General features: G+C 42.7%; 1 protein-coding gene across 2 annotated transcripts; it reads left to right on the forward strand.

Moving 5' to 3' along the window:
- The first annotated feature begins 8,502 nt into the window (after positions 1 to 8,502).
- Positions 8,503 to 13,062, forward strand: LOC141012246 (m-AAA protease-interacting protein 1, mitochondrial). 2 transcript variants are annotated; one of them, XR_012180373.1, is made up of 6 exons: positions 8,503 to 9,023; positions 9,405 to 9,476; positions 9,653 to 9,779; positions 10,849 to 10,993; positions 12,118 to 12,757; positions 12,841 to 13,062. XR_012180373.1 is itself a non-coding variant. In XM_073485680.1 (5 exons), the coding sequence occupies exons 1-5, from the start codon at positions 8,625 to 8,627 to the stop codon at positions 12,200 to 12,202; spliced, it is 828 nt and encodes a 275-aa protein (XP_073341781.1). In that variant the 5' UTR covers positions 8,503 to 8,624; the 3' UTR covers positions 12,203 to 13,062. The 2 variants fall into 2 exon arrangements, 1 of the variants encoding a protein (XP_073341781.1); XM_073485680.1 differs by having other exon boundaries at positions 12,118 to 13,062.
- Positions 13,063 to 13,399: the final 337 nt, after the last annotated feature.

A 13,399-nucleotide genomic window follows, 5' to 3' on the forward strand; every position in this document is an offset into this window, starting at 1 on the left:
GCGTCAGCTGGTGCTGAAGATGAGCTCTAATAACAAACTGGTGCAAAACAGTTAAGTCAAAGGTGGAAACTGACACTGACCTACATTACCAAAGCCACAAGCCGCCTTCAGCTCACGCTTCTCCTGCATGCATCATTGTGATTTCATACTGTGGGCAAACACTGACGGTACAGTTCAGTGTTGTGAACTCTGAGCGAAGTAAACTGATGGATACTTGATTTTAAAGTTACAAACACACAACTTCATACAGACAGTGTGTGTCGCTGCTCTTTCTCACTGACAAACGTGGGAAAACTTTCATGAGAACTCATTATGTAAAAAGTTAACGCGCTTCCCACGTCTTTCCTGGGAAAACTGTCACATTCGTGTTAGTTGTGGTGAAGATGAAGAACTGGGTTATCGTGACGCTCTGTTTCCAACAAACACAAAAACATCAGTTGTGTCAGACGGTGTTAGTGCTGTTTATGTTCAGGTTGGATGGATGAGTTACCAGACAGCAGATTAACATGGAGACTGTAGTCTGTTTCCTGTTTCCAACCGAAAGGCAAACAAAAGTTGTTTTTCTCTGTTAAAGTATGACCATGATTGTTCCCTAACTTTACCCATGTGTTTATTGCTGTAACCATTAGGATTGAAAGTACTTTACTATTTTTTTTTTTTTTACAAGAACCATCAGAGCAAAATGTGTCAAAATCTGTAGTGGTGATGAAGGAAAATCCTCCTCAGGTAGCTGACTCAAGTTTATTTGTTCAAGTTTAAGGAAAACTCAACCCCGCAGATAAACTTCACCTTTCTTGCAACTTTATGTTTGTTTTGACTCATTTTTCTTACGCTCTGGTTAAATTTAGGTACAAAAAGCCCTTTGTGAGGGTCAGGAAAACATCATGGTTTGACTTAAAATACCTTTTTTCTTGTTGTCACAAACATGTCCAGAGGTTCTGCTAACACATCCTCTTTTGTCGCCATAAACACAGCTGGACATGGTCCCACATGCCGCCAGAAATAACCATCCAGCGGTTTGGTACTTACAAATGTTGAAATGCAGGCTCAGGAGGTCATCCGTTTGGCAGCCTTGTTGCCTGTAACGCCACCTCTGTCCCCTCCACCTTCTGATATAAAAGTCAGGTAATAAACATGTAGTGTGAACATATTTTCCACAACCTTAAAGGTGCCATATGTACAATTTTAGTTGAAAAAATTCAAAGATTTACTGAAATGATCCACAGATTGTGAAGAAATAACAGTATTGACATTATGACGTCCGTGTATTGTGTTGCAGAGACATCTACTAAAGTTAGCATGCTAACCAGCTAGCCCCGGCCTGTCCAGGTCCAAAGCTGGTGGCGTTAACACCAACAGTCCACTGGGCCTCCCAGTCCAGACCCTTAGCTGCACGGCTAGCTGAGCAAACTAGCTAAAGGCTCAAGCTAGCAGCAGTTAACGGTTACTCTAGTGATATGCTGCCCACCAGATGGCCATTTTTTTACATATTGCACCTTAGAGAAAGTTTTAGCCCAAACCATGATATTTCTGAAAACCTAGTTAAGTCGTTTTTGTTCCTAACATTCACCGAACATTAATCACTGCATTGCCACATCATAAAACTGATTGATTTGTGAGTTTTGAGATGGCACAGACAAACGACGTCTGCCTCCAGAGAGGGGGCATCGGATCAGAAAGCACTTCTGTGTATCCTTCTGACGAACAACGTACTTTAATTACGTTACGTTAGTTACGTGCAGTTGTTTGTTGCTGAGCACCACCTACGGACACCTGAACGTCATCGACGTACAAACAAAAATAAATCTAAAGACGAGGATGTAAAAGTGTTGTTGGACTCGGTGGTTTGATTGGCAGGCGACTGGCGCATCAGTGAGTCCTTTAACACCACAGAGGAAGAGAAAGCAAAGCGGACATCAACCTGCAGGTAGTCAAACTGCTGCCTGACTTGAACTCCTATCTGTGCGTCACCCTTCTGCATACATCAACGGCAGCAGATCAGAATCAAACGACTGACAAAAATGTGGAGCCAAATCATCAAAGGGCCCTCCACCTCCACCTCCACCCTCCTCCTGCTGCATGAGAACGGTCCGTGTGGAGGTATGGGAGACGCTGGCGGCAGGAGCGGGACGGGTGGGGTAGAGGTGGCGGCGGCGGTGGTGGTGGGGTACTAATCGCGGAGGGAAGGAGGGATGGATGGATGTAGGAGGAGGAGGAGGAGGAGGAAGGGAGGGTTGATAAAGCCTGATCTGTGCCACGGGGCATTTATGGCTGTTGGGGAGGCAGGGGGACGGGGATAGGGGGAAACGGGTGGGAGGAGGCATTGTCTGCTGTGTCCGCGCGTTTATAGGATTGAGCTCAAGTTTCCTTTGTGTTTCCATTTTGTTGAGGGATTATGTTCTTTGAGAGAGTTGTGCAAGCAGGCAGGCACACAGAGTGGAGGCGGAGAGAGAGAGAAGATGGGTGAGGAGGGGAGGAGGGGGGACACGAGGAGGGAGGGAGGATGTCTTTGTTCAGAGCGTTGATCATAAACAAGACAGATAGCAGAGGGTGTGTGTCTGCGTGAGTGTGTGCGTACATGTGAGTGTATCTGCCTGTATGTTTTTTAATGCCAGTGTGTGTGTGTGTGTGTGTGTGTGTGTCGGGAGAGAGCGAGAGCGAGCACAGCAAGATGTCAGGACATGTAACCAGCCATGTAACAATTTAAAATCAATTTGCCTCCCAAGACGGAATTGCTCTGCGAGACATTTCTCCCTCCGAGCGTTTACAGGACTTTCATTCTATCTAAATAGATATCAATTACATAATCGCTTTTTCTTCCCTCCGCCCGGCCGACGACTGCAAAGTTTGTCACACCGCGCCGCAGCCGTAATTGTCCCCCCAGCGCATAATGTTTGGTGATTGCTCGTGACATTTGCAGTGTCATTGATCAAACAGGGCGCCGTTGTAATGAAGACACGCAAAGAGAGAGAGAGGTGGAGGTGGTGGACGAGGAGTTTTCTCGGGAATTACAACTGAAGCAACAGTTTCGTGTTGGAAGCCGCCTTCCTTTTACCCTCGAACACATCCAGAAACACTTTTCTCTCATTAATTGATTGGGGATGGATGAAAAAGTGTGCGCCTCGCCACAGTTCATCAAAAATTCAGAAAAAGGGAAGTGAAAAAAAAAAAAGTAACTGGAAGTCTTAACTGGTGATAATCTGGAGCGCTGAAAGTTTTCCAACTCCTCTCATTTAAAGAAAATACACCCGGGTGTCTTTACCTTGTTCCAACCCCACTGGGCAACCACGCACCCATTGTGTTTCCCCTCAACTTGTTAAAACACCACATGGTACATTTGCATAGGATAACCAACATATAGCGAATCATTTGCATGCCTGAAAGTGCACTTGAGTAACCGTAATTACACGTGACACCAATTACTCTGTTACTTTGTATTAAATTATAATGGAAAATTCCACTAGAGAATTGGAGCCTAATTGCATCTTAATTTGCATAATTTTGCATATTAATCACATCTCAGATGAATAATAAATTTCAGCAGATTTTTTAATTTATGCACGGATACAAAAAAACAAGTTGAAAAATAATTTGCGAGTGAAAAAAAAAAAAATCAGGAACTATTACTTAGAGCATTTGTGCTAATTTCTCTCATTACCCCACGCTCGAGTCAAAGATATCTGTGCTTCTTGATCAACAACATTTTTTTGAAATCGAGAGTTTGTTAAACCTCCAGCAGAGAGAAGAAGAAAATAAATAAAGAATTGGAGGAACATAAATTTTTTTGGGGGGGGAGAAATATCCACGCATCAATTGTACAGAAAACTTTGTGGCTCTAATTTAAAGCTCTTTCTGTTGCAGAGATGCCAAATAGATTCTACAATGATAATTCAAATCACTTTCTGCCTTTCCCCTCATTTATTTATTTATTTTTTTTTTTTTTTCTGGTCAACACCTGTGCCTGCTATTGTGTGTGGCTCCCTGCCAGCACACACAAAATCCAATACCTGTAGCCCATATTAAATTCAAATTTACAAAAACAACGTTTTTCTCTTTTTTGTTGTTGTCAGATTCAACGCGCCGTCCTTTCTCCAGCGGAAAGTTGACCGAGTTATTTTATGAACCCGATAATGAAAAAAAGACAAAAACAAAGAGACTCGAATCTGCTCTTTTGAGTCCGTTATCGCTTCACTGTGGAGCGATTTAAAGAGATTTAAAGGTATGAACGTGACAGACAAGGTTGTGGGAAAGGACGTAAAATATATGGGTCAGTTTTATATCACGTGTCACCAGAATGCTCCGAACTCTTAGTGGCTTCTGACCTGTAAAACCAATTCAATGCAAGAAAATTCACAATAATTTACATGAAAAAACAAAAACTGGAGGAAAATATGAAAAAAATAAACATGCTGCACCCAAAATCACTCTTTTATTCACTCCTTCACTACTCCCTATATAATAGAAACTCCATAGTGAGCCATAAATTCAGATTTTGGACACAGATGTAGATTTTTACATTATGGTATGCTACTTTTCTGCTCTTTTTGAGGGCAAAAATTGCAGCTTTACGCTAAATGTAGTAAATATTGTGCACTTTATAGTAAGATGGGGAGTTATTTTAGTTAAAGTGTGAGCTGAAACATGTTCTTCCTGTGCATTTTCATCCAAGTTTCCATCTGATATTCCCACATGAACACAAAAACTACACTTCAGTGTTTCTCTTTAAAGCTGCCAAGAAAATATATAAAGTCAGACATTCCTGAGCAGCGTGTCTCAGTGACGAAGCTGTGTCACCGTTATTGATAACCCGGGCTCCACGTTGAACCCGTGCTCCACCTCACACACTCTGGAGGTTTGTTCGACGCGACGTCTTCATCTGGATGTTACCCAGCGGCTCAGCTGTGGACAACAGTGCCTTTCAGTGGCACAACGGAGGAAAGAGCTCAGAGGAGACGCAGCTCACAGCTCACAGCTCACACACCACTGAATCACATTCATGTACAAGAGCGCTGACACCCACTCAGGACAGAACCACTGCGGGTCGGCGCCTGCAGGACGGATAGTTTTTAATTTAGACGTAATGTATTCAATGAAGTGAAACTTTCTCTTTACTTTTATCTTTAAAGTTTGTCCACACTATCAGGAGGATAACTGTGGGGAAATATACTAAACCCACAACTATCCTCCCGATCATTAACACAATTATTTTGCATAATACAGTCAATCTAATTACATATTAATTACATATCCATTTATGTCTGTAATGAAATACAGTCACACAAATCCTGTTAAGTGTGTTCTGTTACTCCCCAAGACTGGAAGTAACTAGTTACATCTACTCAAATAACTGTAATTTGAGCATTACCTAATTGTAATGTAATTTTACTTGTACTTACGTATGCATTACACCATGTGATCTACTCGCATTAAACATCAAAAGTAACTAATACCCTGAGTTTGAGAAGATTACTTTGTACTTTTACATAAGTATCATTTTAAAGGGGCACTATGTTGCTTTGGAGAAGAAATTAATGTTTAATTATTAATGAGGTAATAATATAAAACTCAGAAATATCACTTTTTTTCTATAACTGAATAAACAAGCTGTTCTCAGAGGAATATAAGGTCCCCAGAACACTGTTAGAAGCTAGAAAGGTGGCAGGGTCCGCCACATATAAACAAAGTAAAACAGTATGAAACTGTGTTGTCCTTTAAGGTCAGTTTGTTTATTCAGTTTATTCAGTCATGAAAACAAAGACAGTTTGTTTATTTGGGGATTAAAAAATGTGTCAATAAAGATCTTTCAGGGGAAATGTCTTCCCCAAAACTACGTAGTGCACCTTTAATACCAGCAGTTCTACTTGTAATAGTGTAATATTTCAGTATTGTAACTGTATTTGTACCAGAGTACAGATTTTCAGTACTCTCAGAAACAATACTGAGGACGTGACCTCAGCACTTACTGACTTAACGGGTGTTTGTGGTGTAGATATACATGTTTGTTTGTTTATTTGGCCTTTTCATGACTTTATTGTCAGGACATCGTTGAGAGATGATGGGAAACGGGACAAGAAAGAGGGGGACGCTGGACTCAACCCCTGGGCCGGGGACGCTGCTCTGCCCACCGAGTTACAGTTACACCTGTGGTAAAGTTTTGAGTATTTGAGTTTGACTCCAGGTTCAAACTCGATCCGTTAACATTTGGGGTAAAAAGGACAAAAAGTTTCTCTTCTGCTGCGTCCAGGGGCTCAAAATGCTGGTAAAACATCCACGATGCTGCAAAACAATGGTAGTCTGCGGAGCCAATACATGAACGCTGTGAGTCAGCCGCTGGATGAGAAAGTTCATTTTGCATCCTGCTCGGCCTTTTTCATTCTGAGGAGGAAATGCAGATGTCTCTTTTATAAATGTTTGCAATTATTATATGAAAACAAACCAAGCATCTCACGTTGGTGCATCTCTCATGCAAACTTCCTCCTCTTCCTCTTCCTCTTCCTCACTGTCTCCTGGTTAAACGTCTTTATTATCTGCTCACAAACATCAGCCTGGACTCCAGCTCTTCCTCCTCCACTCTGTGAGTGTATCTGCACGTCCTCCAACAATTAATCCCATCCAGCGTGGACTCGTTAATATTCCGCTCCATCCGGCTCGCAGATGTAAAAAGCATCTCTCAGCTGACACACGTAATTACTGTGATGCGTCCCGGAAAGGTTTCCGTGTCTGAGCGCAATTTCAGAATAACCCAATTATTGATCAATACAATTAGCTGGGGGAGGACTTTCAGGTGGGCGGGGCCGCGCTGCGCAGGTGTGTGGCGCGTGCGTGAGGGAAGGCGAGCGCGCGCAGAGGATAGAGGATGGGAGGGGTGGGTGGGGGGGGAGCTGGTGACCTGTAATCACCGGGAACAGCGGGGACTTAATGATGTTTTGGTCTGCTGATCAAATTTCACATTTTCGCACATCATTTTGGGCACCTGCGCAGAGACACAAAGCCGGGGCGGGGAGCGACAACTGTGTGTGTGTGTGTGTGTGTGTGGCCTCTCGGATGATCTCTTCTTTTTAACAGTGTTAATAATACGCGCACGCGACAGACACACACACTTAAAGTTTGTAGTTTTCTCCCAACTTTACGGACACACACACCACACGAGGCTGATACATGGAGATTTGTCGCCCTCTACTGGACGCTGTCGGTAATACCACTCTGCTGCGTTCAGGTGCTCCTTGTAACTTTGGCCTCGCTCCCTCATAAAGAGAGAAAATCAGCCCGGTTATTGTCCTTGAGAGGGTTGAGTTGACTTCAGACCTCATGTGTGAAGCAGCCGGGTGATCGACAGACGACACGTGAAGCTTGTAACTGATTTAAAGTGTATATACACTAAAAAATACATTATAGATGTGTAGTTACATCTTCTAGAAAATATTTGATATGCCTTTTCTGTCATTGGTTTGTTTATGATGTCAAATGTGCATTTTATCATCTGACCTCCACAGTCATGAAATGTTATTTAGTACATTTACTCAGTTACTCTGCAAATTGAGCTACTTGCACTTTACTTGAGTATTTCCATTTTCCACTACCACTCCACTACATTTTGGACTCAAATATTGTCCCTTTGTTTGATTTCATTTTAGACCTTCTGTATGAAGCAGCCAGATGATCGACATTAAGTAACTGATTTAAATGTGCACAAGGTTAACACATAAAATAAATTATGCAATTAAATATGTAGTTACACGTTCTAGAGAATGATTTATATGCCTTTGCATAAATTGTAGAATAAGACTCATCCTGTCAGTGTTGGAATGTAATTAAGTATGTTCGCTCAAGTACAAATTGAGGTACTTGTACTTTACTTGAGTATTTCCATTTCTGCTACTTTATGCTTCCACTGACTACATTTTGGAGGCAAGTATTGTACTTTTCCTCCACTACATTTATTTGATAGCTTTGAATGCTGCCTCAGAGCCAAAGCAACACATTTTGAAATTAATTTACTGTCAACACTGATACCGACAAGCAGCGATGGGATGTAACTAAGTATTTCCATTTTCTGCTATGTTCTACTTCCATTCTACATTTTGGAGGCAAGTATTGTAGTTTTTACTTCACTACATTTATTTGATAATTGTAGTTAGGCCTACTAGTCACTCTGTAGATGACATGCTGCATCAGAGCCAGTGTGGTGGGTTTTTAACTTAATTATTTTATCAACGATTGGATTTAAAAAGTTCAAATAATCCCCAAAAATAATCAGTCAACCCAGTTTACAGTATATACATACATTTAAATATTTATAATTTACTTGTACTTTTGATACTTAATGTATCTGATATTAAATATACTTCAGTAATTTATGTATGGGTGACTTTCACTTTCACCGATGTAGATGAATATTTGAACACAATTTCTTTACTTTTACTCGAGTATGAGTTTTGGGAATTTCCGGCATTTCCAACTGTACCTGAAGGCAGCAGTCGCGTGTGTACAGCGCGATAAGCATTATGGGTACAGCATGGGGTGAGTTGCGTAAGGTTACCAAAGGCAACTGAGTCAATGGTGGCTGGTCCAGCCCGGGTCCGTGGATCAGACGCCGGCGGTACCGCAGCGTCCTGCCCGCTGTGATGCAGCGCATCAGCAGCCTCGCTGCGCGCCGGGAGCTCGGCGGCCTCGCGGCGCGCTCACCCGGACTCTGCCCCTGGAAGAAGGGCCCGACCTGCGGCAAGGAGCCGGCAGCTCACCGGCGGTGGGCGGGGGTGTGTGTGCGTCCTGCGCGTCCTTTCACCGCGGAGCATGGAGCTCAGGGTCGCAGGCTGTGCCGGCGAAGGTTCGTGTTCGCCGGTCAGAAACACAGACTGTTCGGCTCACAGCCGCCGGGGCGCCCCGAGGGTCAGGCCGCTATCTCCGTGGTCGGCATCCCGGACCCGATCACGTGGTTCCGGTGTAGATTCACCATGTATCTCATCAGACTGTTCTTTGAGTTGGACCTGAACTCTGAGGAGTTTCACAGTGGAGTGAAGCAGGTAAATGAGCAGCAACACACCTGCTCACTGATGCTGCAGCAGTGACTGACAGCTGGGAGACGTGTGAGGTGGAGGTTTGGTGTATTGACTGTGTTTAGATGTAAACAAATGAGGTTTTGCATTGTAAACAAGAGGTTTTACAGAGGTCAGACACTGTATATTAACCCATATTACACAAAATCCTGATGAGAAAGCAATAATCTCAGCTCAGGGTCTGTTTGGTTGGAGCTTTCGATCACATGACAGGATGTTAAGACAAACACAAACCTTCCCGGTCTGGTTTGAATGCAGTTAACAGTCACATTAAAAGAGCAGGTAGACTGACATCATCCACCGTGATGCAGGACAATAAATCACCTTGATGTTCCTCTCCCATCCCAGGCTCTGGTCCACGTCTCCGACTTGCTGTCCAGTGGCAGATACCACAGGCTGGTGGGAATAGTGTCCAGAGAGGTAACAACACATCACGCACACACAAACTGGAACAGATTATTCTCCTGAAACCTCTTCTTCAAAGCAGCCTAACAGTTGAACACTTGAATAAATCCTCCAAAAATGTAGGTCCAAACTCACTGAAAGGGTTCGGTTGGGAACAGGATTAATCAGGATGATCTCTTTTGTCATTTCAGATGATTGAATATGTGGAGACGAGGTGCAGGTCTCTCACCGACGCTCAGAGGCAGCAGCTCGCTGTCACGATGGAGGATATTGTATTTATGCTGCCGGAAGACGTGTCTGTCGTCTTTGATCAATATGGTGAGTTGTGGTGCGATTACACACTGAGAACACTGAGTGACAAAAGTGATTTCAGGACCCGAGTTGGCTTCTGCTCGGTCGAGGTCTTTTACAACCTGAGCTGCTCGACTGCCAAGTCTGAGCGTACGTTATGAAATAGATGCTGTTAGTCAAAGGTCATAAAACCGTCCGCGCTCGGCCTCAGTGTCAGAGCTGCAGTCGCTCTCACTACGTTTACATGCACACTAATATTCAGAGGTTGATAATATTTCAAATTTAATATAATAAATATTCTGAATGAGGCCTCATTCTGTCAATTAACTGATTAGTTGTTATCTGTAGGTCTATAAAATGTCAGAAAATGTCGATCTGTGTTTCGCAAAGTCCAACATGACGTCCTCAAATGTCTCTTGGTCCACAAATCACAGATATTCAGTTTACTGTCGGAAGAGGAAAGAAACCAGGAAATATTCACATTTAAGAAGCTGGAGTAAAAATTAATCAAACAGATAATTCAGTGTTATAGTTGACAACTAATCGATTAATCGATTCAATCGTTGCAGCTTTATTTTTCCGATCAAGAGATGTGGGATGTCTCAATATGATTTGGGTTTTATGAGGATTCTTCGGACGTGTATACAACACATTTGGAAAATAAGTCTCAGTTGGGGTTTTACTGCAGCTTGCCACACACGGCCCAAAAGAAACGCCAGCAAACTCTCATTGGAAGGAGAGACGCAGCTGCTTGTAGACAATTTCAAGAAGGTGGTTGAAGCAAAGAAGGACAAGTCTGCATATTGTAAGGCCAGGACACAAAATGGCACGTTAGGGCACGTTAATTGGCGTTTACACGGCTGCATGTAAACAGGAATATTAGCGGAATATTAATTTTCAGTAGCCACGAAAACATCTTGGGAAGAATATTGTCTTTTTCGGAATAAGCCAAAAAAGTTCACACAGGTCACAGATTTAATCACAAGTTAAAAAACATTACATATTGTGAAGTTCTGTGTGTCTGTTGTAGCTATTGCTATCTCCAATGCTAACTCATCTGCTGGACGCTCTCTGCTCTCTGCCTTTCTCCTGACAGGTAGGAAGTTCTGCCACGTCGTCTTGAGGTTTTGGATCCTGTCAACGCTTGAAGGCCCCGATGACCCCGAGGGCATAAAGATCTTCAACGTGGCCCCGAGTGAAGATGGCGACCCACAGAAGAAAATAGTGACGGCAGTCTATGAGTAAGGACTCGGCTCATAATGTGCACACATCACAAACATGCATCTAAAAGTATGGATGACACTCAGCTCTTCCCTCAGTCAGCTCTGACTCGTTCAAAACATTTCATGAATTGTGCGCTGCCTCTTTTTTCATAAATCTTATTTCTGATCATTAATTTGCTCAGACATTATGCGCCAACATCTCTGTTTGGTTTATTTCTCTTTCATAGAGCGTGCTGAATCACAATTAAAAAGGTACAAATATTTACTTAGAGAGATAATTATATGTTGGCAAAAGCTCAAAGTTACCTGCAGGCTTTCCAACATATGGCACGTCTGTTTTTGTTGGGTGGGTAACAAAGCCACAGCTGATGGTGGCGAGTTAAAAGACTTTTCAAATATACGTGAAGGGATAGTTTTAGAGAATTGTTCCAGAGAGTCACGTGTGGGTGGATGAGAGTTCATCTAATATTTAATGCCTCGTTTGGGGAAAACGCTGAAAATGGCATATTTATTCCACTGAGGACTTCTGATGCACTTTAAAGTAAGAAATATTAATGATGGCACCGCCTGGAAGAATAAATCAAAGGCGAGCGAGAGACAATGCTAATTATCATGCAAGCATTATTGTGGCTCTGTGGCCAGCAGTGTTATTTACCTCAAGAAACCAGTTCTGATTCTGTATGATTCTGTTTCTGCGTCACTTCAGAAGAACCGCTGATATGATTTGCTGCTGTAACAGAAAAGGGGGAATAATTTAACTCAGTGTGTAAAAGTCAAAGCCTCTTTCCATTTCCAATCAGTAATCCAGTTAGTTGCTGGACCTCATGGTGTGAGTGTTTCTACCTAATGCCCACCTATCTAGTTAGCCAGACTCTCTTTCCTATTGTCTCAGGTCTTAGAAAGCCCGTTACACTTCAAATGTTATCCCAAAGGCTAGAAAACGGGGAGCTTGGCAGGATAAGAAAGCCATTTCTCAGAATCCTCACCTCATTGTTTTCAAGGTGAGAAAAGAAGCAGAACTTAGTTTGAGTTGAGATTAGTTTTTCTCTCCACGACTTTGAATACACTTCAGGGTGCTTCTGCAGCACCGGGTATGCATGATTTAGCCCTGTTAAAACTCCTCTGGCTCTTTTCTTTTCCAGGTTCCACAAAGAGCTGACGAGAGGAGCCTCTCACGACTGGACGGTGGCAACCATTTGGCACTGGCACTGGAAAGCGGCTGAGTGATTTTTACTTGATGCGGCAAGACAATTTGTCTGTCATCAGGACAAACTGGGACGTTGCTGTTGGCTTAATTTACTTATCTCTGAAAGACAACTTGAAACTGGACCACAGACAAAGTGAGCAGCAGATTAGTGAGACTGACTGTCTATTGGCATCACATGAAACGGGACCCGAAGCCACAACACTGAAACTCAACAGAAGACTGAAGACCTCAGAACTTTTTATACATGAACCCGCCCTCCTACTTGAAGTTTTCCTCAGTTGCCTTTAAAGAGCTACTCCAGGGATTTTAGTTACACAGCATACTGTACACCTCCTCCTCCTAACCTGCTGAATACCACCAGGTATTTTTAGCTTTGACACAGTATATAAACAGTTATGAGGCTGCTGGAGGAAGACTTTTAAACCTGCTGAAAATATCTGTTGAGCATGTTGCAAAGAACAATAAAAACTTCACTCCAGGTAGGTCCATGTATTTGTTTTTTTCCCAGAGCTTTCTACTACATCTCACAGTCTTCCTCTGCTGATGGAGTTTGCTCAGTTGTCTTTGACTTACAGGTAAGGTGGAGCTTTGATCACGTGAGCACAGCTGCCTGTATATGGTCACTGTTTTCATGTTCGATGTTCTGTACTTAATGTAGGTCAGGTGATGACAACTAAGAAAACTATCCACTGATGAAGACCATGAGATTTGGCTTAAAGTTCCAGAAAAAGCTGAAAACTGGACCTTTTTTTTGTCGAACTTCTTATTCCAAGGTCAAGAATGAACAGTGACCCTGAACTGCTGAGTTTGTTTTAAATCTTTCAAATTTGTTGCATCAATAAATTGCTTGATTGTAGCACCAAACTGAACCCTTGACCCTTTAATTTATTCCCACTCACAATCCTTATTTATATCTATGCCTTTCTGAACATGCATAAATGGGTACCCACTGAGGTTCCCCAGCATTGTGTATATTTTCGTCTTCCTCCCTCCAGGTACTACGAAACTTTCGGGGGCAACAACACAGGTGGACATTCGTGCTGTCAGCATGCAAATTGCGCGCTCCTTCAAAAGTTGCGACATCTGCGGCATTGTGTGATATAACGGCACATTTCGGGAGAAATAACTTGTGTGCAGAGAAAAAATCTTTTACTTCAACTTGTGAAAAACTGGAGCAAAAACAAAAGTGGCGTTGAGTGAATTTAAGTAACTATCAA

The sequence above is a fragment of the Pagrus major genome, chromosome 17 (genome assembly GCF_040436345.1).
Source record: "Pagrus major chromosome 17, Pma_NU_1.0".
Taxonomy (NCBI): domain Eukaryota; kingdom Metazoa; phylum Chordata; class Actinopteri; order Spariformes; family Sparidae; genus Pagrus; species Pagrus major.

Excerpts from the sequence above, each read along its gene's own strand:
- LOC141012246 (XM_073485680.1), top strand. The coding sequence starts at position 8,625 with ATGCAGCGCATCAGCAGCCTCGCTGCGCGCCGGGAGCTCGGCGGCCTC. Across the intron at positions 9,024-9,404 it reads TTCACAGTGGAGTGAAGCAG|GCTCTGGTCCACGTCTCCGA; the intron begins GTAAATGAGCAG and ends CTCCCATCCCAG. Across the intron at positions 9,780-10,848 it reads TGTCGTCTTTGATCAATATG|GTAGGAAGTTCTGCCACGTC; the intron begins GTGAGTTGTGGT and ends TTCTCCTGACAG.